Source organism: Rana temporaria, chromosome 7, assembly GCF_905171775.1.
Source record: "Rana temporaria chromosome 7, aRanTem1.1, whole genome shotgun sequence".
Lineage (NCBI taxonomy): Eukaryota > Metazoa > Chordata > Amphibia > Anura > Ranidae > Rana > Rana temporaria.
This window is the reverse complement of record NC_053495.1, coordinates 53,186,045-53,210,672: the sequence shown is the minus strand read 5'-3', so window position 1 is coordinate 53,210,672 and position 24,628 is coordinate 53,186,045. Positions and strand designations below refer to the sequence as shown.

General features: G+C 44.7%; 2 protein-coding genes across 7 annotated transcripts in view; one reads left to right on the top strand and one right to left on the bottom strand.

Annotated features, from left to right (window-relative positions):
• LOC120945301 (inter-alpha-trypsin inhibitor heavy chain H3-like) overlaps positions 1–7,804 on the top strand; it is a 106,236-nt gene extending 98,432 nt beyond the window's left edge. For all 3 annotated transcript variants that reach the window (XM_040359378.1, XM_040359377.1, XM_040359376.1), the window contains 3 exons: positions 1,486–1,658; positions 3,668–3,779; positions 6,972–7,804. In XM_040359378.1, the coding sequence (XP_040215312.1) occupies positions 1,486–1,658; positions 3,668–3,779; positions 6,972–7,110 (424 nt within the window). In that variant the 3' untranslated portion in view covers positions 7,111–7,804. The remainder of the gene's footprint in view (positions 1–1,485; positions 1,659–3,667; positions 3,780–6,971) is intronic.
• Positions 7,805–9,717: 1,913 nt separating this feature from the next.
• HDAC11 (histone deacetylase 11) overlaps positions 9,718–24,628 on the bottom strand; it is a 61,631-nt gene continuing 46,720 nt past the window's right edge. For all 4 annotated transcript variants that reach the window (XM_040359373.1, XM_040359374.1, XM_040359375.1 and 1 more), the window contains 3 exons: positions 17,827–17,923; positions 15,131–15,309; positions 9,718–11,297 (listed from right to left, as the gene is read on the bottom strand). In XM_040359373.1, the coding sequence (XP_040215307.1) occupies positions 11,112–11,297; positions 15,131–15,309; positions 17,827–17,923 (462 nt within the window). In that variant the 3' untranslated portion in view covers positions 9,718–11,111. The remainder of the gene's footprint in view (positions 11,298–15,130; positions 15,310–17,826; positions 17,924–24,628) is intronic.

Below are 24,628 nucleotides of genomic sequence, written 5' to 3'. Positions count from 1 at the left end.
AGCAGGGAAGACCGCAGCCTGGAGAGCATTGTCAGGAAAAGGACATTCAAAAGTGTTGGGGACTTTCACAAGGAGTGGACTGAGGCTGGAGTCAGTGCATCAAGAGCCACCACACACAGACAGATCCTGGACATTGGCTTCAAATGTCGTATTCCTCTTGTCAAGCCACTCCTGAACAACAAACAACGTAATAAGCGTCTTACCTGGGCTAAAGAAAAACAGACCTGGTCTGTGCTCAGTGGTCCAAAGTCCTCTTTTCTGATGAGAGCAAATTTTGTATCTCATTTAGAAACCAAGGAGCCAGAGTATGGAGGAAGAATAAAGAGGCATACACTGCAAGATGCTTGAAGTCAAGTGTGAAGTTTACACAGTCTGTGTTGATTTGGGGAGCCATGTCATCTGCTGGTATTGGTCTACTGTGCTTTATTAAGTCTGGGGTCAATGCAGCCTTCTACCCGGAGATTTTGGAACACGTCATGCTTCCTTCCGCAGACGAGCTCTATGGGGATGCTGATTTCATTTTCCGGCAAGACTTGGCACCTGCCCACACTGCCAAAAGCACCAAAACCTGGTTCAATGACTGTGGGATTACTGTGCTTGATTGGCCAGTAAACTCGCCTGACCTGAACCCCATAAAGAATCTATGGGGTATTGCCAAGAGAAAGATGAGAGACATGAGACCGAACAATGCAGAAGAGCTGAAGGCCGCTATTGAATCATCCTGGTCTTCCATAATACCTCAGCAGTGCCACAAGCTGATAGCTTTCATGCCAGGCTGCATTGAGGCAGTAATTGCTGCCAAAAGGGGCCAAAACCAAGTACTGAGCACATATTCATGCTTCTACTTTTCAGATGTCCAATATTGTTCTATGTACAATCCTTGTTTTATTGATTGCATGTAATACTCAAATTTTCTGAGATTGTGGATTTGGGGTTTTCATGAGCTGTAAGCCATAATCATGACAATTATGACAAATCCCGGCTTGAACTATCTTGCTTTCCATGTAAGAAGCCTATCTCATATATTAGTTTCACCTTTTAAGTTGCATTAGTGAAATAAATGAACTTTTGCACGATATTCAAATTTTTCGAGTTTCTCAATCCTACCATATCTCCAAAAAACGACCATCTTTCAAGAGATCACTGCATTAAAAGAAACTGATCTTAAAAAGTCTAAAAAGGTTTTCAGAGTCTGCCTCCAGTGTAAGAAGGCAATGCCCTTTTTTGCTCCAACTGCAAGGTTCCCAGGCATCTCCCGTGGCTCCATTGTGTGTGCTATAATGTTATGTCCAGAGCTACAGAGAATGCCTACAACTTCTACAGTTACAGCATTGTTAGGAGCTTTATTTTAGAGAGCTGGTAGTGCTGGCATTGCAGAAGCAGGTTTAAAGAAGGTCGTGGTTTTGGGTGGGGGCTGGAAGCGAAGCTGGCCTTACGTTTTTATACATGTGCATGCTTATTGTCATGTCTTTTTTATATTTGCAGATTTAACTTTGCAATCAGTAATACAAAGAGTGTAAAGTTTTCTTTTGGAGAAGGGGCAACATTTGTAATTGTTCTCCATAAAGTTTGGGAAGAAGATCCTGTACACAGAGATTACTTGGGATTCTACACTCTGAATGACCATGCCTTTTCTGAAGGAGTTCATGGACTGTTAGGTAAGGGATTGTTTGTTCTGTTCCACAGCTTCTTATATATGTTGATTGTCTTGATTGCTATAGCGGTAGCCATAATGCTGTGGACATTTTTGTAAAGAAAAGGAACAAAATCAGCAAATATATGTGAAAACAGTTGAAAAGCCAATTCAATTATATAATGCTAATGAGAAACAGCAGCTTCACACCAACACCAATACATGAATCATTCCACATGTGCCTAGTTTATAGAAGCACAGTGATAGCATAAGCAGTCCTTGTTCCAGGTCTCAATAGTTTGTTCTTCTTTCATGTAACGGCAAGAAGGATCTGCAGTAAATCTGCCATGTAGTTGAGTGGTATGGTCAATTGGTACATTGGGTTAATTTTTGATTCGGTGCTTTTTCTTTTGTGGATTTATTCCAGTAAATAGATAAAAGGCTAATGCTTATGTACCCAAGTCCCTGGGCCCCTGAAGTCCAATGGTAGGGGCCCTTTTAATAAGATCCCAGCCCCCCATGTGGCCCCCAGATCCCAATGTGAATGAGTATCGGGTAGATCGTACCCCTACTCATTCAACAAAAAAGTGTCACCATGTAATAAAAACACAGAGTTTTTGAAAATTATTTTATTAAAAAATAAAAAAACATAATGTAAATCTACCATTAATCATGCCGCCCGCCTCATCCGAAAAAACAAGATAAAATTATACTACAGCCATCGGTGAAGGCTGGCTGCCTACTGCAGGGTCCACCGTCTGACATTTCATTGGCTACGTCACCTGGTGGCCCGCCCCTTGTGCGGTCACTGACCTAGCATACAGCGGTCTGTGATGCACTGGGAGGGGACCCTACGCCATTTTTTCATACTTTTTAATTGTCTGCTTTTTTTTTTTACAATCAGCTGTGAGTAGGGAAGCCCGCTGACAGCTGATGAGTCATCAGTTGTTAAGGATTCGGCAGTCGGCTTCTCGGCCCACTCCCTTACAACCAGCTCAATGCGGTAAATTACCGCTTTAACTAATGCGGTAATTACCGCTAAATCGAATAAATACTGCATGCGGTATTTAACCACTTCAGCCCCGGAAGGACAAAAAAAAACTAGAAACAAAAAAAAGTGAAATTTTGAAAAATAATATATAATATAATATATAATACATATCCCCTCCCAAAAATAAAAAAAAGTATTCATTAGTTTAGGCCAATATGTATTCATCTACATATTTTTGGTAAAACAAAATCCCAATAAGCGTACATTGATCGATTTGTGCAAAAGTAATAGCGTCTACAAAATAAGGGATAGATTTAGGAACTTTTTTTTTTTATTATTGTTTTTACTGGTAATGGCGATCTGTGATTTTTATTGGGACTGCGACTGCGGACACTTTTTGGGACCAGTGACCCCAATACAGTGATCAGTGCTAAAAAAAAAAAAAAATGATCTAATGCACGAAACGATATACAGGTACGTTGTTTCGCGCAGCCGGGCCACCCTGCTGCAGTATATGTGCGGTGGGCGGCTGGAAGTGGTTAACTACAAAATCTGAGTGAATTGAACACTTGCACAATTGTTACCACATAAGATTAGCCATTAATTAACTTGTGAATCGACCCCTTTGTGTGTGTGTGTGTGTGTGTATATGTATGTATGTATGTATGTATAAGCCATGTAAGTTTAGTTATATGTTTTCTGAAACCTCACTGTGGTTATGCTAAGTAACTCAGCATTTAGTGGCATTCTTCTTTAATCAAAATTCAGCCAGTGGGAAAGCTGAGCTTAGTATTTTACATACATTGATTATACAGTAGGCAGAGTGAAAGTCCATATCCTTTCACCTACCTGTGAAATCATCCCTGATTAGGTGGTGAACATTATCTAAAAAGCCCTTGGAGGTTTAATGCTAGGCTTAATGAATGAAAGTCCCTTGCTAATCCAGTCTACGGATTATATGAATTCTGTCATATGAATTATGGTATTTTCTGAAAGGGTTTCATAGTGATTTCTAAATTAAATTATTCTGTTTAATCCTAAAGGACAATTTTTTCATGGAGTCGACTATGAAATTTCTGATATTCATAGCACTGATGACCCCAGCAAACCAGATGCCACCATGAAAGTAAAGAATAAGCTGCTAACTGTGACAAGGTAAATAAATGGTTCCTTCCTAGCCAATTTAATGTTTATTCCTAATCAAAACCCTTTTGTTTTAAGGGTTAAGTGTTTTGGATAGATCATGGAATAGTTAACTTCAATGTCAATTTTGTTTTATATCTGTGTCCTTGCAGCAGAGAACAACCCTCACTATTTGTCCTGGCAACCATGTTTACTGGGACCCAAATTGATGGAAATTTCAATATTTTAAGGTTTTTACTGGAGAGAGTATATTTCAATGGGAATGCCTATTTTGGCAACCACTGTAGAGAGTTCCTCTTAGTTCCTGCTTTGTCTCCAGGAAGAACGTGAAGAGAAATCTTCCCAAGGGGACAGATGCAAAAAAAAAAATGTAATCTCACAGGTTTTTAACCATTCCCTACTTTACCCAAAACACAAAAAATGTTGAGTTTAATTTTACTTTAAGGGTACGTGTAATTTTGGATGCCTGATGATAATAATGGTGGGTGTTTAACCACTTCCCGCCCGGCCTATGGCCGATTTACGTCCGGGAAGTGGTTATGAAATCCTGACAGGACGTTCTAGAACGTCCTGCAGGATTTCATGCCGCGCGCGCCCGTGGGGGCGCGCATCGCGGCGATCGGTGATGCGGGGTGTCAGTCTGACACCCTGCATCTCCGATCTCGGTAAAGAGCCTCCGGCGGAGACTCTTTACCACGTGATCAGCCGTGTCCAATCACGGCTGATCACGATGTAAACAGGAAGAGCCGCCGATGGCTCTTCCTCACTCGCGTCTGACAGACGCGAGTAGAGGATAGCCGATCTGCGGCTCTCCTGACAGGGGGGGTTAGCGCTGATTGTTTATCAGCGCAGCCCCCCCTCGGATCGCCACACTGGACCACCAGGGATGCCCACCCTGGAGCACCAGGGTGGGCAAAAAAAAAAAAAAAGCCAAAAAAATAAAAAAAAAGTCTAAAAAAAAAAAAAAAAAAAAAACCATAAAGAAAAAAGATGCCAGTCAGTGCCCACAAATGGGCACTGACTGGCAACAATCAGTGCTGCCACCCCAGTGTCCATCAGCGCCACCCCAGTGTCCATCAGCGCCACCCCAGTGTCCATCAGTGCCACCCCACAGTGCCCATCCATGCCCAGTGCCCACCTAGCAGTGCCCATCTGTGCCACCCATAAGTGCCCATCTGTGCCGCCCATGAGTGCCGCCTATGAGTGCCCAGTGCCGCCCATGAGTGCCCATCAGTGCCGCCTATGCGTGCCCATCAGTGCCGCCTACGTGTGCCCATCAGTGCCGCCTATGTGTGCCCATCAGTGCCGCCTATGTGTGCCCATCAGTGCCGCCTATGTGTGCCCATCAGTGTCGCATACCAGCGCCGCCAATCAGTGCCACCTCATCTGTGCCCGTCAGTACTACCTCATCGATGTCCATCAGTGCCATCTCATCGGTGCCCATTAGTGCCGCCATATCAGTGCCCGTAATTGAAAGAGAAAACTTATTTACAAAAAAATTAACAGAAAAAAATAAAAACGTAATTTTTTTTCCAAATTTTCAGCCTTTTTTTAGTTGTTGCGCAAAAAAAAAAAATCGCAGAGGTGATCAAATACCACCAAAAGAAAGCTCTATTTGTGGGGAAAAAAGGACGCCAATTTTGTTTGGGTACAGTGTAGCATGACCGCGCAATTGCCATTCAAAGTGCGACAGTGCTGAAAGCTGAAAATTGGCTTGGGCGGGAAGCTGCGTAAGTACCTGGTATGGAAGTGGTTAAAGATGATAACAATAATTAGAAATGACAGATGATCAGAACATTGGGTCTCCTATAACTCTGAATTCTATGTAGACTAACAAATTCTAATGCCGCATACACACCATCACTTTATGTGATGAAAAAAAACGACACTTTCTGTGAAGTAAAAAATTACGTTTTTAAAACTTCAATTTTCAAAGACGAAGTTGCCTACACACCATCGTTTTCTCACAATGATCTTGCAAAGTGAGGTTACGTTCCACCACGTTTTACCATTGAAGCTTGCTTCATAAGTAGCTTCTGGGCATGCGTGGATGAAAAAACGTCTTAGAAAACGACGTTTTTTGCTACACACGGTCAATTTCTGTGAAGTAAAAAGTGCACTTTTGAAAAACGACACATAAAATTGAAGCATGCTTCAATTTTTTTTGGTTGTTTTTTACAAGACATAAAACGACGTTTTCCCCCACACACAGTCAATTAAAGTGACGTTTTTAAAAACGTCATTTTTTTTCATCACATAAAGTGATGGTGTGTACGCGGCATAAGGAATCAGTACATAATGCTGTTTCTGAGGAACACTACCAGATTTCAACCCAATAGCAAACTTTTACCAAATAAAAATGACAGACTAAGACCCCTTTCACACTGAATCGTTTTTACAGCGTTTTAGCGTTAGAAATAGCGCTCTTAAAACGCTGATAAAACGCTCTCCATGCATCTCAATGGACCCTTTCACACTGAGTCCTGCAAGCAGCATCTTTGGAGCGGCTTTTGGGCACTGAAAAAAACAAATGCGTCCAGCGTAAATATGCGCCCACTCTACGCCGGCGTAGGCAAGTTACGTTGGTCGGATGAAGCCTGTTTTAGGCGTATCTTAGTTTGTGGGTACGGCGCACAGATACAACGGCGCATATTTGCACTTACGCGGCATATCTCGAGATACGTTCGTGCAAGTGCTTTGTGAATCCTGGCCTTACTTGTCCCATGGTCCAGAGATGCGGCCGCCCGGAGCGTTGCTCCTCTCCCCCTCCTCTCCGCAGTCGCTGTCAAAGCCACTGTGGGCACCCGGCTGCGACAGCTTTCGGCTTCACGGTCGGGCAAGCACTGGGCACATGCAAGAGTCACGCTGCGCTCTGCCAGTGGAAGGCAATCTTCTGGGACCTGTTACGTGTCACAGAAGATTGCCTAGGGGGAGAGGAGGAGTCGCCTAGGCGGCCTGTAGGAGGAAGTGGGACAGGAAAATCCACTTAAAAGTAAGTACCCCCCCCCCCAAAAAAATGACATTCCAAATGTGGCATGTAAGGGGGCGAGGGGTCCTTAAAGCGGATGTTCCACTTTTAATTGAACAAGCTGAGGTTAGAAGCTGATTGGCTACCATGCAAATCTGCATCAGCTTTTGCACTCTCCAGTTAAAGCAAATCAACCCCACAGTTTTCATTAATTGTTGTGATTATTTTCATTTCAGGGGTATACAAAAAAACTACAGAGATGGCAACACCGATAACAGTGAAGTTCCTTGTTGGTTTGTACATCATAATGCAGAAGGGCTGATTGATGGAAAAGCTACAGATTACATTGTACAAGATATCTTCAGCATTGTTTAAAACAATATACATTTCAGTTCTTGCTGTATGATTCAGTATTGTCTTCTGTTAGATTGTTTATAGAGCATTGTGTCTATGTAATGAGTTAACTAGACCAATGTAAGAAAGCATTTTAATAACTCTGAGCAGTGCTGTGACCTTGTTACCTATGTTATCTATACCCTGCTGTGTCATGTAAATGCTGTTATTAGTGCAGAAATTGCCTCGCAGTGGTACAGCAAGGCACATGCTGTTTTTACTGCTCTTCTGATGTCACCAGGAATTGCTCCTACACTGTCTGCGACAGCTACAGTATTTAAGGCTGGCCATAGATGAAGATTTTTTTTTGTTCAGTTTTTTTGTGGAATGAGCGGGAAAATAAATTAACCAATTTCTGCATCCACCTTGCTTGTGTAGATAGAGAAATCTCTCCACTGGGTCATTGTATCTTGTCATCAAGACTTGCTGCTGTCAGAATACACTGATCAGCAGGTGCAGCCAATTGGATGCAGCTTCTGATCAGTAAGAGTTTTTTAGAATGTCCCTTCAACAGAAGTCGATCAAGGGACAGCCACCTACTGATCAAAATTCGTCCCATACCGGCTGAACTGAATTAATCTTGATCCATCTACGACCAGCTTAAGACATGATGCTCAGCTGGCTGAGTGATGACAATTTTATTAAAATACTTACTAAATAAATATATTTGTGCTAAGTTTTGTGTTTCTGTGTGTTTCATGTACATATAGTAAAATAATTTTTAAGAGTAAGTTCATGTGGAATTCCAGTTTGTATTTCTTAAAAAATACCTACAACTAGCATAAGCACCTGAATGTGTAAATACATCACCCTCCTATAATCTCCTATACAGCAGCTGTCTGGCAGAAATATATATCACAGAGGTGGCTGGGCAGAATTAGACATCCTGGGAGATACGGCAGTTCACTTTTGTATATTTCATCTGCTTTTTTAAACTTATCAGTTTTCCCATGTAGGACTTATGCCGCGTACACGCAATCATTTTTCGGGTTGTAAAAAACAAAGTTTTTCAGGCTCTAGAAAAAACAATTTTTTTTTCAACTTGATCATTAAAACGACTTTGCCTACACACGATCGTAAAAAAAAAATGCTCTAGCAAAGCGCGTGACATACAACACGTACGACGGCACTATAAAGGGGAGGTTTCATTCGGATGACGACACCCTTTGGGCTGCTTTAGCTGATTTCATGTTAGTAAAAGACGATTCGCGCTTTTCTGTCTGTTACAGCGTGATGAATGTGCTTACTCCATTACGAACGGTAGTTTTACCAGAACGAGCGCTCACGTCTCATAACTTGCTTCTGCGCGTGCGCGGATTTTTCACGTCGTTAAAGCCCACACACGACCATTTTTTACAACCCGAAAAACGTCAACGTTAAAAACGTCGTTAAAAAATAGAGCATGTTCAAATTTTTTTTTGCCCGGTTTTCAGAACCTGAAAAATGCTCTGAAGCCCACACACGGTAGTTTTTAATGTCATTAAAATAAAAATGTATTTTTTACAACCCGAAAAATGATCGTGTGTACGCGGCATTAGAACAGGTTCACTAATATGCCAAACCCCTAGCTGCACAAAGTAACCTTCTGTTGCTCCATTTTTTTGGGGAAAGGGAAACATGTCACTCATTTCTCTCCCTCCCTTGTGACATTTCTAGTGGTGACAGGGTACCTAGTGCTATCACATGAGGAGGGAGTCCCCATTCCTGTGTACGCTGCAAGACAAGACTTTGCAAAGATGCAAAGGGTTTTTAAGAGGAGGGAAGCTACAATGGAGGAATGAGGCTGTGGGGTTGATTTAGGCTGGATTCACACCTATGCATTTTGCAGCTTTGCGCTACAGTCCATCTAACATGGTTTCCTATGGGTCAGGTTCTGTAGTGCAATTCTGCAAAATGCAAAAAGCACTAAAAATGCATAGGTGTGAATCCAGCCATAAGAAAGGAAATTCCACTCTGCACTACAAGTGCACTTAAAAGTGCACTTGCAGTGCAGTCGCTGTAGATCTGAGGGGATCCCTTTATGTGCAAGCAAAAATTCAATTTTTTTTTCCTTGCATGTCCCCCTCAGATCTACGACTGCACGTGGATTTGCCTTTAGTAAATCAACCCCTGTTTGTCCCAGTCCAGACAGGAGGATTGGCTATCCCTTGGAGAAGTCAGTGCATGGCTCTTGTCTGCTAGGCCATCAGTGGTAAAATACAGAGCAGTGGACTGAGAGACTGCTTGTGAGATTCCATTTAAGGTGCTGACTTTTGGCACATGCTGTGTGGCAGTGCCATCTTTGTTTTCCCATCACTGTCAGTTTTCTGGCTTTGCCTGTGAAAAACTAAAATTGGCAATGTCTAGGTAATGGAATGCCTTTTAGTTGTTGGGTTTTCACTGCATTGTGGCATGAGACAAGAGGCTAAAAAAAGCCAATATCTCCGGTTTCTTTTGTGTGCTGGTACATGCCTCAGTTTGGATGCTTCTGTATTTTGCCAACAGAGCTCTTAAACAGAGGAATTTTAGGTGGCAAGCATCAGCAGTAAGAAATAGTAAAGGTATTCAAAAATGTGAAGATTATTCTCATAAAAAATTAAGCCACACAGATCACATTTTGACAACTGTTTATTAACAAATCACAGAAATAAAATAACTCTTAATAAATTATTACAATTAGTGCCTTGTCAGTTAGTGTATTTCCTAAAGTAAGAACACTCAGTTTATTGTGCTGGTGATATCATGTGGACACACATCTAAACTATAGGTTTTTCAGTTAATTTAACAGAAAGAATTGCACACTGACTAATATTTTTACTTAGGTACCATTCATTATCTAGAAAATACTTTCATCTTGGCTACTGAAGTTGGGTGTTGAGGTTCTAGAGCAAAATGCAACGGACCCTGTACAGTTATGATACCACAGCTGCCTGTGTAGTCTAGCTCTAAAGTGCATCAGTGGGTTTAGAAAAAGTGCATAGATACATATGCTGCAAACGATGAGATCAAGAAAAGTCAGTGCTGCCCTTTATCAATCATAAAAGCTATAGGGTATTTTGTAAGGGTAATGTTGTAGTGTCAAATTGTAGGTACACACTTATAAACTATTGGCCCTGTGGGTTAGTGGGCTATAGTAGCCATCAGTCCCAGGAAGTGGGTGGCTGTCCTGTGGAGGCAAAAGTGATTGTCAATCTTGGGGCGCACCAACCCTTGAATAGAGGGTACGTAGGTGGCTTTCAGGTCCTAGCTAGGTGTATTTAGGTTTCTTTCATTCCCAGGAGGGTGAATAGATGCCTTTTACTTTAAGGCCACATCACCACCATGCTCCAGAGGCAAAAGCCCCCCTCCCCCAAATCCATGAAGCAGAACAGGAGACATACTATGATAATTTACCAAAATGTATTACTTTATAGCAGAGAATATAAGTTAAAGTCTTAAAAGTGAAAGTCTGGAGGTAATAACTCTCTCTGCAGCTTTGTACATCCCCTCCTCCTTCCCCAATCTTTGCACACCCACGTCTTATGCATGAAACTTTCTGCCAATATGTCAGTAGGCTTAGATATTTTATCTGCTAGCAATGCCATACTTCTAGGTAAACTGCATGGAAGAACATATGATACTTCAAAACCTTTAATACTGGAAAAACCAAGAACCAACCTATCCCTTACTTATTAATGCGGCTCTAACCCATTCCCTTTGATAAACAGCAGTTGCCTCTTCAACGCAAACTTAAAATGTTTTTAAGGTGTTTACAATACACAACTATGAGTAAGTGTTTTAACTTTTCCACAAGTAACACATTTTAATGTATATAAAATCGGGGTGCATTGGCTATAATTAATATCAAACAGTGCTCCAGTGTTTATCAGGCTCAGTTTCTCCACTCAAATAAATACATAGTATTTTAATCGTGGTTACATTTTTTAAAACAAAAATGTAGTGTGTAAACTATTGCCACAAGTAGTAAGTTACACGGCAAACCAAGGTCTTGTTTATATCTTTGTTTATATCCTAGGTTCATGTGTCTCTGCCAGGGCTTTACCAATAAGACCAAGGTTGCGCAGGTTGAGAATGGAATCCGCAATTATTCGTGCAGTTCTCTTTTGGTATCCACCAGATGTGACCATCAGGATAGGAATAGAGCGACTCCTGGCAATGCTGAACACAATCTCATCCCTTTTTATAATGCCCTAAATATTAAATAATAAACAGACTTAGTTGATAAAGCAGATCTACACTTCATCTAAGAACCACAAACTGAAACATTATTTAATTAATTTTTAATTTTCAAAACAAACTCGCTCACCTCTCCATGATTAAATTGTTCAGAAATCACTTTGAAAAACACACCCCCCCCCCCAGCATTTCTGGCTGTGACCATCTTCAATTAGGGCAAATGATTCATGTAGCATTTACTTCCTGGAATCCATATGTCCTTAGTTTAGACATGCAGGCTGAAGGCTGTGCTTAGCTGAGAAAACCCCTTATCTCCTCTTGAAGACTCCTGGGATATACAGTGAAACCTGGGATTGCGAGTAACGCGGTTAACGAGCGTTTCGCAATAAGATTTTTTTTTTTTTTTTTTTAATCCTGACTCGGGTTCTGAGTGTTGTCTCGCAAAACTAGCAGGATTCAAGCCTCTGTGGTGTGCAGTACCGCATTTAGCCAGATGTGTGGGGGCGCCGGAGCCAATTTGAAACACTCAGAAATACCATTCCTGAGCCTTTCCACGTTCAGCGGAGCTGTCCCCGAGTATTTTCGGGGACAGCTCTCCGGCACCCCCCCAACCCCTGGCCACATGCAGGATTGCATGCCATAGAAGTCAATGTGGAACAAATTATTTTCATTTCCATTGACCTCTATGGTTAACCAAGCTTTGATATGCGAGTGCTTCGGATTACAAGCATTCTCCTGGAAGGGATTATGCTCGTAATCCAAAGTTCCACTGTATGACATAATTTTCCTAGGTCTGGAAACCAGGAAGTAACGGAAGAATTTTTATTTATTTTTTTTAAAGTGGTTGTAAACCCAAATTCCTTCGCTTTCCTAACACACAGCTGAGTGAACAGCGAACGCCCAGCATGGCGCCCGCTGTTCACCTTTTTGGGTGCCTATTATCTATTCATGTGCTTCCAAAAAACACCCCTACCACTGTAATTCAGGTGCCCTGCGCCCAAAAAGGGGATGGACAACTGAATAGGGGGTGTCAGCGGCGGCAATAGATAGATAGATTCCTGCTATGCATAGACAGGTGGAGGAGAGAGGGGGCGCCGCCTGTGCGCCCCTTATGGATGCACCGCCACTGATGGACACAGTATACATACATATATATATACACAAAACAGACACACAGTATACACATAGACACACAGTATACATATATACACATAGACACACAGTAGACACATAGACACACATAGACCTAGACATACCAGCACTTTTCACCCCAAAATCAGCCTGATTGAACACACTGTTGCCCCATCTACTGGCATGCTGGGACTTGTAGTGCCCCAGCAGCTCACAGACACATTAGGTGGTAATGCAGGAGAAGAGGGGACTGTGCCTGTTTATTGGTGGGCAGGTAGTGAGTAGGCTGGGTAGCAGAGATTGGGGAAGAATTTAGAACATCCTTCCTCCATAAGCATGGCACTTCTCACACAGAAAATCGATCGAACAGTTTCAGGGACAGGAGGAGCCATGCTAGAGGAAAAACACATCCTCCCCCTCCAGGCCCGGGTCCTTCAATGCCTGAAACCTGAAAGTCCCTCAACCCGTGCCCATCATTGCCGCCTCACTGTGCCCATCATTGCAGCCTCCCTCACTATCATTGCTGCCTCACTGTGCCCATCATTGCTGCCTCACCATCATTGCAGCCTTACCGTGTCCTCATTGCAGCCTCACCATCACTGCCGCCTTACCGTGCCCTCATTGCAGTCTCCCTCACCATCATTGCTGCCTTACTGTGCCCTCATTGCAGCCCCCCTCACCATCATTACAGCCCCCCCTCAACATCAGTACAGCCCCCATCATTGCAGCCTTACTGTGCCAAACAATGTAGCCTCACCAGTCAGTGTGTGCATTACGCACATCGGGCATCTCCTGCTCCTGCTGTGTCACGGAGCTCACTATGAAAAGTTTGGGCGCGCTGTGATCAAAGTCCCACCCTCCTCCTAGACCAGCTCGTGTGACAGACAGAACACTGCCTCTATCATACGAGCTGGTCTAGGAGTAGGGCAGGACTTTTATCACAGCGCGCCCAAACTTTTCACAGTGAGCTCTGTGACACAGCAGCCTCCCGCTGTGTGTTACAACCGGCGCCGCCGCTTCACCCACTGCCGCCCCGAGGCCTGGCCTTGTCAAGAATCCGGCCCTGTCCCCCTCTCCTCTGCTCACAAGGGTAAGCCACTGACAAAAATAAACTCAGTTCCGCTCAGCAAGCTTACCTTCCAGCAGACTACAACCCTTCCCATACTGCAGGCTGTGTCTCCTTCTCTCTCTCCTCCAGCTGTCGGCAATCTCCTGCTCTAAAATCAAACAAGCAGCGGGAGGAGAAGGGGCTTGTACACTGTGTTCCCATTGGCAGAGGAGGCAGTACAGAGGTGGGGCAGCTATAGCCTCGCCGATTTTCACAGCAAAATGATGTCGGCAAGGGACATTTCAGGGACAGATGTAAAAATACACAGATTTTTACACACTGTCCCTGGTTTTACGGAGGTTGGCCACCTTGATGGGGCCCCCTAGTGGCATGGGGCCCTCGGTCCGTGCCCGAGTGCCCGAATGGTCAGTCCGCCCCTGGCAAGTACTCCCACACTAGGTCATCCTCCCATTTCAGAGCAACTCTGTGCTGAGCTTCCCACTGGAACATGGAAAACTTGGGCAGTTCTCTTGGCTTCCCTTTTCCTGGCAGGACACAAGCATCAAGGGTCCTTTTGACCCACTGTCCAAATTCCACTGCTCTGGTCTGGGTGGTGGAGGATCTGTTTGAGAAAATTTGTCTGCTGCTGATGGGCGTTCCTGCAGCGACAGGGGGTGTTTTTGAAGCACCGGATTGCAGTGTGTCTGATTACTGGAGATTGGAATCTCTGCGCTCTATGTGAGAGCATCGGTCCTGATCTCCAGCTTACTGCTGGCACAGGCCAGCTTAATAAAAGGCTGCAGCAATAATAAATTATAATACATTTATGACAAAAGAAAAAAAGACTTACACATATGTAATTTTGTATCCAGCATGACTGCATTAAAACAAAAAAATGGGCTCTAAATGTCTATAAAGAATTCTCTAGAGCAGGGTCGGGAACCTTTTTGGCTGAGAGAGCCACGAACGCCACATATTTTAAAATGTAATTCCGTGAGAGCCATACAATATGTTTAAAACTAAATACAAGTAAATGTGTGCACTGTAATATCCACATCCCCCCCCCCCCACTGTAATATCCACATCTCCCCACTGTAATATCCACATCTCCCCCCACTGTAATATCCACATCTCTCCCCACTGTAATATTCATATCTCCCCCACTGTATATACGTCTGCTTGCTTACCACTACACAAGCAGGCAGATCCACGAGCAGTTGAAGAGGGTGATGATGACGTCAGCGTGCCGCTCACCTAGGTGGCCGCCGGGTGTACCAAGATGGCTGACGCTCCAGAGCTAGGCCGAAGCCACGGCCTTTCCCATGGGCTCAATCCGTGGATCGGCACACCACATGATCCGCAGATTGAGAGGCGAGTAACGATCAAAATTATTTTGAGTTGTCTGCGATCCAGATGCAGCCATCAAAAGAGCCACATCTGGCTCGCGAGCCATAGGTTCCCGACCCCTGCTCTAGAGGGTAGGTAATATACTGATTATTTTTGTGTGCTGAGCGTTCTAGTGGATTTCCTACAGGAATATACGACATCAGTAGTCTGCAGTCAGCTATCAGGAAATGATTTGTAATACTTAGCATACTGTATATACTGCTGTACACTATCTAATATCATGTGAAGTGTGTGTATTATAGTAGAAATTATAACACTTACTTGAGGGGAAATGGAGAGCCCTCCAAGTGGATCTCCATCCAGTATATCAGTCCCTGCATTGTAGACTATTACATCTGGGGTCACCTCATTTAGAGCTCCTTTCACGTGTGTTTCCACTTTCTGTAGGTATTCCTTGTCCTCTGTGCCCCAGTCCAATTCAATCTTCCTTTTTATTGCTCCTGCATAGTTTTAAAAGTGAAACCATGATTCATGTTTTAAAAGAGAGTTTCCTCCTGAAAGTCTTACAGGAACCAATATTCTTCCTGAATTTTCTAGCCTAGTTAAAAGCATAGTTAGAGTCCAACTGCTAACTACACTGTGCCCATCTGTGGTGTCTCTCTCCTCTCTCCTTTCATTTACAGGACATATGCAGCAGTGAGAGCCAATGGCTCCTGCTGCTGTCAATCAAATCCTGTGAGGGGGTGAGGCAGAGCTTGAGAGCGAGCTTGCAGGTGTGCCACCATAGGAAGCTGCTTGCTATGGTGACATACCAAGAAGAGGAGGAGCCAGGAATGCCAGCAGGACACCTCAAAAGAGGAGGTTCGGGGCCACTCTGTGCAATAATATCAGGTAAGTATGAACCTGTTTGTTATTTTAATGAAATAAAATGACTTTAGAAAATGTACCGCCTATTTGGCTCTGCCGCCTCAAACCCTAAACCTGCACATGTGCGGGTCTGGGAGAGAGACTTGGATCTCCAATCACTCACTTCAGCTCTGTGGAGTCTATGGCGAGAGTGCCTCCGGATCAAGCCCTTTTGGGTGGATATTAAGTCCCAAATAAAAGAGATCTTAGGCTTGGACATCCCCCTAATTCCAGTTAATTTCCTCCTCCATGTCCCTCAGATCCCAATTATCAGATATATGAAGAGCGCATTACCTCATCTTCTAAATGCAGCCAGGCGTTTAATCCCAATCTATTGGAAGCAACTTCGAATTCCAACAAGGGAGGAATGGATTGACAGAGTGAATGATATTAGAGAAGCTGAACATTGGATAGCGACCTGTAGGGGTATTCTAGACCACTTTAACACTATATGGGCACCTTGGACAGCCCATTTGACTGACCCGGGGCATGTATCCTCTAGCCTAGACTTAGCACTGTTAGAATTGGCTGAACCGACCCTTAGATCCCGAGTGGAGAGAGGCGCTCCGATGCCCTGAGACAGAGGTGGCTTGGCCCGGGACACGGCTCGCTCGGTGCAGACTTGAAGACTTCGCCTTAAAATCGCAGGTATGCTCCGACCCCCCCCCCCTCTCTCTTTTCTAGTTTCCTCCTAATTTTTCGCTACCTTGCGGCTACATGGTTTGGAATGTTGTTTAATTGTTTTACTACCTGGACTTCTGGTCATAATATTTTGCTGCTGTGAGGGGAGCCTCCTTATATGGGTCAGTGTTCTTTTCCCCTCCTGACACCAAACGTTTATCATGGGAGCACTCGTGTTGGGCGGTGCGTCAGCGGAAGTGTGATGAAGGCTGAATTAGTCCCCCTCTACTGGCGCCGCTGCCGGCGAGTCGCATTATACCCTTTAGAAGGTGTCGACTACTGATCAATGTGCCATATCAAGTCTAAGATGGCTCATAAGTGCCTACCATACAGCTAACTTGCAAACTGTTTTGTTGTTTCCTTTGTCGTTTATTTGCTCTTTTTCTTAAATAAACAAAGATTATACCAAAAAAATAAAAAATTACTTTACAATCACTTTAACTGCAATTTAACGGAGTTTTGTTGTGCACATTAGACCCCTTTCACACCGAGGCGATTTTTTGCGCTAAAAATAGCACCTGAAAAGCTGCTTCCTATTCATTTCAATAGATGCGTTCACACTGGGGTGCGCTGGCAGGGCGGTGCAAAAAATCCTGCAAGCAGCATCTTTTGGGTCGTGTTTGGCCTAAAAAATGTCCCAGTCCATTAAAATTAATAGGAAGCGCTTCCAAAGCATTAAATTGGGACGTTTTTCTTTTTTTTTTTAAAGTCACGTTGTCACTCAGGAAAGGCAAAAAGTAAAAGAACTGTACATTTTCTGAAATAAGGTTAGTTTTATCATATGACTATACTCTCTACTGTTCAGCATGCAGAGCTGCATGCTGATGTGCATTTTCAGTTTTAGGGAAAGGTTCCCTTTAATAACAACTCAAAAAACCTCTACTTTAATATCAGATATGGCTTAAAGTGGATGTAAACACAATTCATGAAATTTGACCCGGGCACATATATCTTCAGTATTTTGTTACCTCTCTTCAAAGAGCAAAGTCCCATAGCTCTCTCCTGAACTGTTCCTCTGTTATCAGCCTGATAACTCCTGACAAATTCTATGACACATCAGATAAAACCAGGCTGAAATTTCTTTCAGGGGAGGTTGCTAACATAGATTAGCAGGGAGCCGGCCCTGTTACAAAACACCTCTGAGAGTCTCTGCCTATGATGAGAGGGGTGGTGTTCCTTTCCTCCAATCAGCAATTTTAGCTATCTTGGCTGTATGCCCAGACATCACACTCTGTGTTAAACAGGAATTGAAAATTTCCTAACACATCTGATCTTTCTAGACAGTATATAAATGTGAAGACAGCAGATATGCATGTAAAACTTATGTAAGGAGATTTGGTTTGTTTCTGTGTATCATCTAAGGCTGTTCACTTCACTGGGTGTATGGAGGGTTTACCTCCACTTTAAGTTACATTAGTGGCATTACTTACGTTTTGCCATAGTATCTCCGGGGTAAATATGACGATTGTACACATCCATAATGTAGACCCTTTTATCATCAATGAAATCTCTTTCATGTCCATTTCCCTGTTATCAGCCAAGGTAAAATTAGTCTCAGAAATACAGTGGATCAAAAAATAATGTAACACATGCATTTAATACAAGTATATCTCACTGTGCAAAAGAGTATAGTTCATTCAAACACATCAGGCAGGCTCCAAGATACCATAGACAAATATAAAGGTAGGCGTTTATATTTTATTAGTTGTTCTAGCAATGCTACTAAGTTTCTACCTTGGTCCAACTACCAGTATTGATAAGTTTTAGATGCAATTTAACCAGTTGTTTGACCTGTCTGGTAAGGACCCCCTCAGCCGTATACCCCCCCCCCCCCCCGGCCGTGACGCTGTGGGTCTCTGACTATTGATGGGACAATTCGTACAGTAATTCGTCAGTTTCTTCTACCTGGGTGTCCCAGTCCTGTATACCGCCACTACTTTCGCATGTATATTTACTATGCTCTGTTCAGTATCTGCGCTTTGTCTAAGTGTGTACCAATGTCCTAGCATACGCAGATGAAAGCCATGCTATAGCAGTTACCGTATTTTCCGGCGTATAAGACGACTTTTTGGATGCAAAAAAAATGCATCCAAAGTAGGGGGTCGTCTTATACGCCGGTGACAGTCTCCGTGCTGCTGCGAGCGTCCATGATTTGAAAGCCGTGCCTTCTTCTCAGACTGTCCTGTGATAGGCGGAACACAAATCTTCCCAGCAGCGCCTCTGTTCTGTGTTCCCCCTATCACGGATGCCTTCTCATCCTCGGACAAGAGGACATCCGTGATAGGCGGAACACAGAACAGAGGCGCTGCAGGGAAGATTTGTGTTCCGCCTATCACAGGACAGTCTGAGAAGAAGGCGCGGCTTTCAAATCATGGACGCTCGCAGCAGACGGAGACTGTCACCGGCCTGGAAGCCAGAAGCTGCAAAACGTGAGTGATTGCACAGTGGGGGGGCAAGTGATGGCAGAGTGGGGGCGAGTGATGGCACAGTGGGGGCAAGTGATGGCACTGTGGGGGCAAGTGATGGCACTGTGGGGCAAGTGATGGCACTGTGGGGGCAAGTGATGGCACTGTGGGGGCAAGTGATGGCACTGTGGGGGCAAGTACGGTATTTAAATGTTACAGACCTGCAGAGTATTCAGGTCATTTATAGTCCCAGCTTCTTATTTTGTTATATCTGCATACACTTCACAACATACAGGCATATAGTCTTAGGGGCAGATCCACGTACATCGGCGCATATATAGGCCGGCGTAGCGCATCTCATTTCCGCTACGCCGGCTCAACTTAGAGAGGCAAGTACCGTATACTCAGAGTATTTGCGCCGGACGTTGCGCCGGCGCAACGTAAATTCCTAGGCGTAAGCCGGCATAATTTAAAATGTAGGAAGGAAGTGGGCGTGTTCCATTGAAATGAGCCGTGACCCCATGCAAATGAAGGGCCGAACGGACGGCGCATTCGCCGTGACACTGACTATGTTCAGGGCCTCTCTGCGCATGCTCAGAACTCGGCCCGGCGTAATCAGTGAGATACGAACTAGGCCCGGTGTAATTAGTGAGATACGCCCAGGGCATAAATACGCCCAGACATGCGCCCGTCCAGTGCAAAAGTACATCCGCTTGTTTCCCCCCCTGAAGCAAGGTACTTTTGTTCTTTTCTTTGTAGCTGTTTGATTTTGAGCCATGTCTGCTCCAGCAGCTCAGAAGAAGAGAAAGCAAAATTTTACCCCACAGGAGAAGGTTGTCATTATCAGGGCCATGGCCCAGTATGATAGGTTTCTCCATGGGGCAGAGAGTGCCAATACCACCCAGGCCAGGAGGAAGGAGATCCTGACGCAGATTGTCACTGATGTCAATGCTTTGGGGAGTGAGGCCAGGAGCCCCAATGACATTTAAAAAAAAAAAAATGACCTGCGGCACCTGGTCAAAGGTAAGCTGGCCAGGATGAGCACTCATGCCAGGGGCACTGGAGGGGGACCAGCAACTACCCTGACCTTGACTGCTGAGGAGCAGGTGGTTGCCCAGTGCCTCCACAGGCATCAAGTGGAGAGAGTGGAGGGCTTTGACTCCATTGCGGATGCTTTGAGGACAGGTAAGTGTGTTTTATCTCCTATCTGGTGTGTAGCATGTGTGGGAGTGGAAGGGAACATGTGACAAGTGTGTGGATCCTCCAACATGTGAATGTTTTGTGTCATCCACAGATGTGCAGGAGGGTGCTGAGCCATCTGGTCAGTCCACACCATCCCCCGGACATCAGGCTGAGTCAGACCACCTGGCAAGCCAGGAGTCCTCTGTGGAACGGAGTGGCCACACCTCTCCTCAGGAGGTGGTTGAGGAGGAGGAGGAGGTGACCAGTGGCAATGAGGTAAGTCTCCATTTGGAGGAGTCTTCCCCTGTGGCTGTGACCAGTCAGGCCACCATTACGGGTAGCCCCTCCCCCTCCTCCCCCAACAGGGCTTCCCCCCCAAGGGTCTCCCCTTCTCCAAGGCCCCAAGCCTCTTCTGGACACAGGAAGGTGACCAGGAAGACAAGGGGGGTGTCAGACGTTCTGCCTGAACACCTCAGGAGGGACCAGGCCCGCCATCTGGGTGAGGTTGCCATGAGTATGGACCACATGGCACAAAGCATGGCCTCCCTGAATGAAGCTGTGCAGGATGTTGGCTGCAATTCGTCAGCTGTGGTCACCTGCCTGGTTGAAATGCAGGCTACCACAGCAGGCGTGGGTAAGGAGGTCCACGCCCTGACAGAGGCTGTCAGGGCCAACACTGCAGCCATCCAGGTGGGGGTGAGGCTGCAGGAGGACACCAATGCGGTCCTCACCCGCATCGCCCTGGCGTTTGAGGGCAGGCCGCCAGGCGTGGAGAGACCAGGGGATGCTCCTCCTCCTGATTCCCCCCCCCCCATGAGTCTCCCATGAGGAGCCCGGGCCGTGGCCGCGGCAGGCGTGGGGCACGTCAGCGCCGTTAATTTTTTATTTTTTTTGGTATATACTCAGGTTATGAGTTTTTTCTATTTCTTTGTTGTATATACTCAGGTTATGAGTTTTTGTATTTTTTTTGTAGCCCAAGCACACGGTTAGTAGTGCAGGCTACAGTGTGACTGGTGTTTGAATGTGGGGGTGACATTCCTGCCGGAAAAGGGGTGTCACCCTCGGTCGTCAGGGAGAAGTGATCCCCAGGGCAAGGGAGAAGTGATCCCCAGGTCCATGTGAATGGTGTATGAATGTACAGCAACATAATTGGAGCCTTAACGGGGCGTTGCTGCTCCCAAGTCCTAAATGGTGGACTTGGGCTAATCCAATTTGATGAGGATGTGGGGTGTGTGCTAGGGACCACAGTGGTGTGCATGCGTGCATTCTGCCTGTGCCATGATGAATGTGTGTGTTTAACGTGAAAAGATGCCTACTGTGAGGCATCTCCTGACTGCTCTTCCCTCAGAAGACAGGGTAGCCTCGGGCAGGGGGGGACTGTCTGGTTCGGGGTTAGGTCATCACGTAGGTCAATCTCCAGGCCCTTTCTCATGGCGAAGTTGTGTAGCATGCAACATGCTCCGATGACCTGGCACACATAGTTCGGGGAATACAACAGGGTCCCCCCGGACTTATCCAGGCATCGGAAACGGGACTTCAGGAGCCCAAAGGTGCGTTCCACCACTGCACAGGTACGTGTGTGTGCATCATTGTATCTTTGCTCTCCTGTGGTTTCAGGATTCCGGAATGGAGTCATGAGATGGGGCCCAAGTGCATATGCAGAGTCACCTGGAAGGGAAAAGACAGGAGGATGTTAGTCATGCATGTGCCCCTCGTGATGTCTGCATCATGGGGGCGGACAGTCATGCCTGACACCCATGTCACTCACCAACCAGCCAGCTGTCCCCATACACGTTCTGTTCGAATTATGTAGGGATGGGGCTTTGACGGTATATGTAGCTGTCGTGGCTGGACCCTGGGTGTTTGGCACGGACGTGCCATATGAGGCATCGGCTATCACCTGTACGTTGATGGAATGCCAATGCTTACGATTGCGGTATATGTGCTCTGTGTCACGGGGGGGCGTAGTGCCACATGTGTGCAATCAATGGCCCCCACGGTGCGTGGGAATCCTGCAATCATGTAGAAATCCCGCATTGCCTTCACCCGCAGATACTCCTGGGTGGGTCTGACAATGTGGTGGGCCATGCGTCTGAGGATTGCGGGGACAACCTGGTGCACACATTTGCTAATGGAGGATTGTGCCATCCCAGCCACGACTCCACTTGTACGCTGGAACGAGCCACTGGCAAGGAAATGGAGTGTTGCCAGTACCTTGACCAGTGGCTCCACTGCTTGTGAGTGGTGTGTCTGGCTGGTGATGTCATCTTTCAGGGTTGTGGCTATTTCCAGGATGGCAGCAGGGCTGAATCTGAAGATGCGATACACCTCCGAAGCCGCCATGCCAAAGACGTTTAGGCGCGGTCGGTATATCCTCTCCCGTGCCCTCCTCCTTCTGTGTGGATGCTCAGCTCGTCCCTAACGGTGCTGCTGAATCCAGATCACTCCTGCCGCTCACCGCCTGCTGGTGTCGGAGCCTCTCCCTGACAAGGTGGCTCCAGGGGCCCAGGCATTAGTTTTGATCCCGGCGGCAGGTGTCGGTGGGAGCGCTAGGATCGGATTGCGTGGTGAGACCCGTGTCTCACAAACCATGGATCCATCGCAGACGCCCAGCGTCTCCTGCTAAGCCCGGCCGGCTGACAGCCCTCAGTCCCTTCCTCCGCGAGCGACGTTCTATAGCCCATTTACTGACACAGGAGGTGGTTTGTTGATGGGCCAAGCATGGTGGTGGGAGTGTCATGGTCTGGTGCTGCAACGAATTATGCTCGTAATCCGAGATTCATACACATAAATTCATACATATATACACACACACACACACACACACATAAATACACACATACATACACACTGTATATATACACACACACAGACTAAAATTCTATAAGGTTAGGAATACAGAGAGAGAATATCCCCTTAACTGGACTTTTAACATACATAATAAGATAAAAATGAATTGGAATGTTTACATTAACTGCATATAAAATACAACAATCATCGCAACGATTAACAATGGATTATTCATAGTTCATGTGACTCGTTTCAGAGTTTCTGTCCTTCTTCAGGGGTGTCTATGAGAGAGTCGATCATGTGTATATAATGTATTAACAAAAAGTTGAAACACACAATATGTAACTACATGACATTGACAGCATATATATCACTATCAGAAAGAAGATATTATGAGTGTATAGATAATAACATAGTTATATATCCTACCTGATGGTAGAAAAAATGGCTGTTAAGAGATAGGTATGACGCGCTATGAAGTAGATGTCAGCTGAAGGGTAATAAATACAGGCCATTATTTATTATGACGTATGTATATGAATGTGATTGTTAATGATCATGTTACATATCTGAGAGGTGTCATCAACCATGAACAGTGCAACCCAAATCGCAGCAGCGCCGCCAGCCCGAAATAGTATGGCAAAATTGTTGGTATGAAAAAACTGAAAAAAAGATCAAAACATCATGTGGCCGGAGATGTTTTTAAATAATCATCAAGCATTGGCATCATTAAATGCAAAATTTTACATCGTTTTTTTGGTCCTTCAAGTAGACTCTGAAATATATACATATCAGACAGATCAATAAGAACTGTCCCAAAAATAGGGGTATATAGACTAACAAGATATATACATATCTAAACAGTTACCTATACCTAACTCAGCAATAAAATATTACTGACTAAGCAGGGAAGGGCAACCACTGGTGTTATCCAAAGTAAATATGCCATACATATCAGGCCACAGCGTCAGCAGGACTGGAAGCACTGAAAGTGATTGAGGACAGTCATAGACATACTTATAGACTGATGGAAATACCTTAATGTAGAACAAGCAGCCGCATGGAGACACGTCCTGGGCCTTGCATCCAACCTAGTATTGCCTCCACTCATAATATCTATGTACACTTTATACCTTTTAAATTTATGGTTGCAATAAAGATATAAAATAACTAATATGAGCTAATTTAATTAAGAACACCCTCAATTATCCTTATTCACAGGGTCGTGCGCCTTTCCGGCTTCAGTATTGTCAGGCGCTCACTCTCCCTGGGCTTACCTGGCTATACTCCGTGCTTATTTTGATGTGATACCCTTATATACTTAAGATCAATGATTGCAAACAGACATTTTTGGAGACACCACCCCACTCAACTTAATTGTTTTTATCAAAATGTCTCATATGATTTTTCCACAAAATATGTAAGTGGACATGGTACATGTACTTTCTGATAGTGATATATATGCTGTCAATGTCATGTTTTTACATATATTGCGTCTTTAAACTTTTTATTAATACGTTATAAACACATGATTAACCTTCTCATAGACACCCCTGAAGAAGGAGAAACAGAAACTCTGAAACGTGTTGGTAAACTACGAGTAATCCATTGTTAATCACTGTGGTGATTGTTGTATTTTATATGCAGTTACTGTAAACATTCCAATTCATTTTCATCTTATTATGTATATATTTCATTAATAAAATTTACGATTCTTCTGTATACAACTAAATTTCAGCGCCTTAAAAGTCCAGTTAGGGGATATTCTCTCTCTGCCTAGCTATTTGGATGTGGCACTTCACAGAGACATACCCACCAATATAATTATTGCTTAAGGTTAGGAATAGTTCAGTAC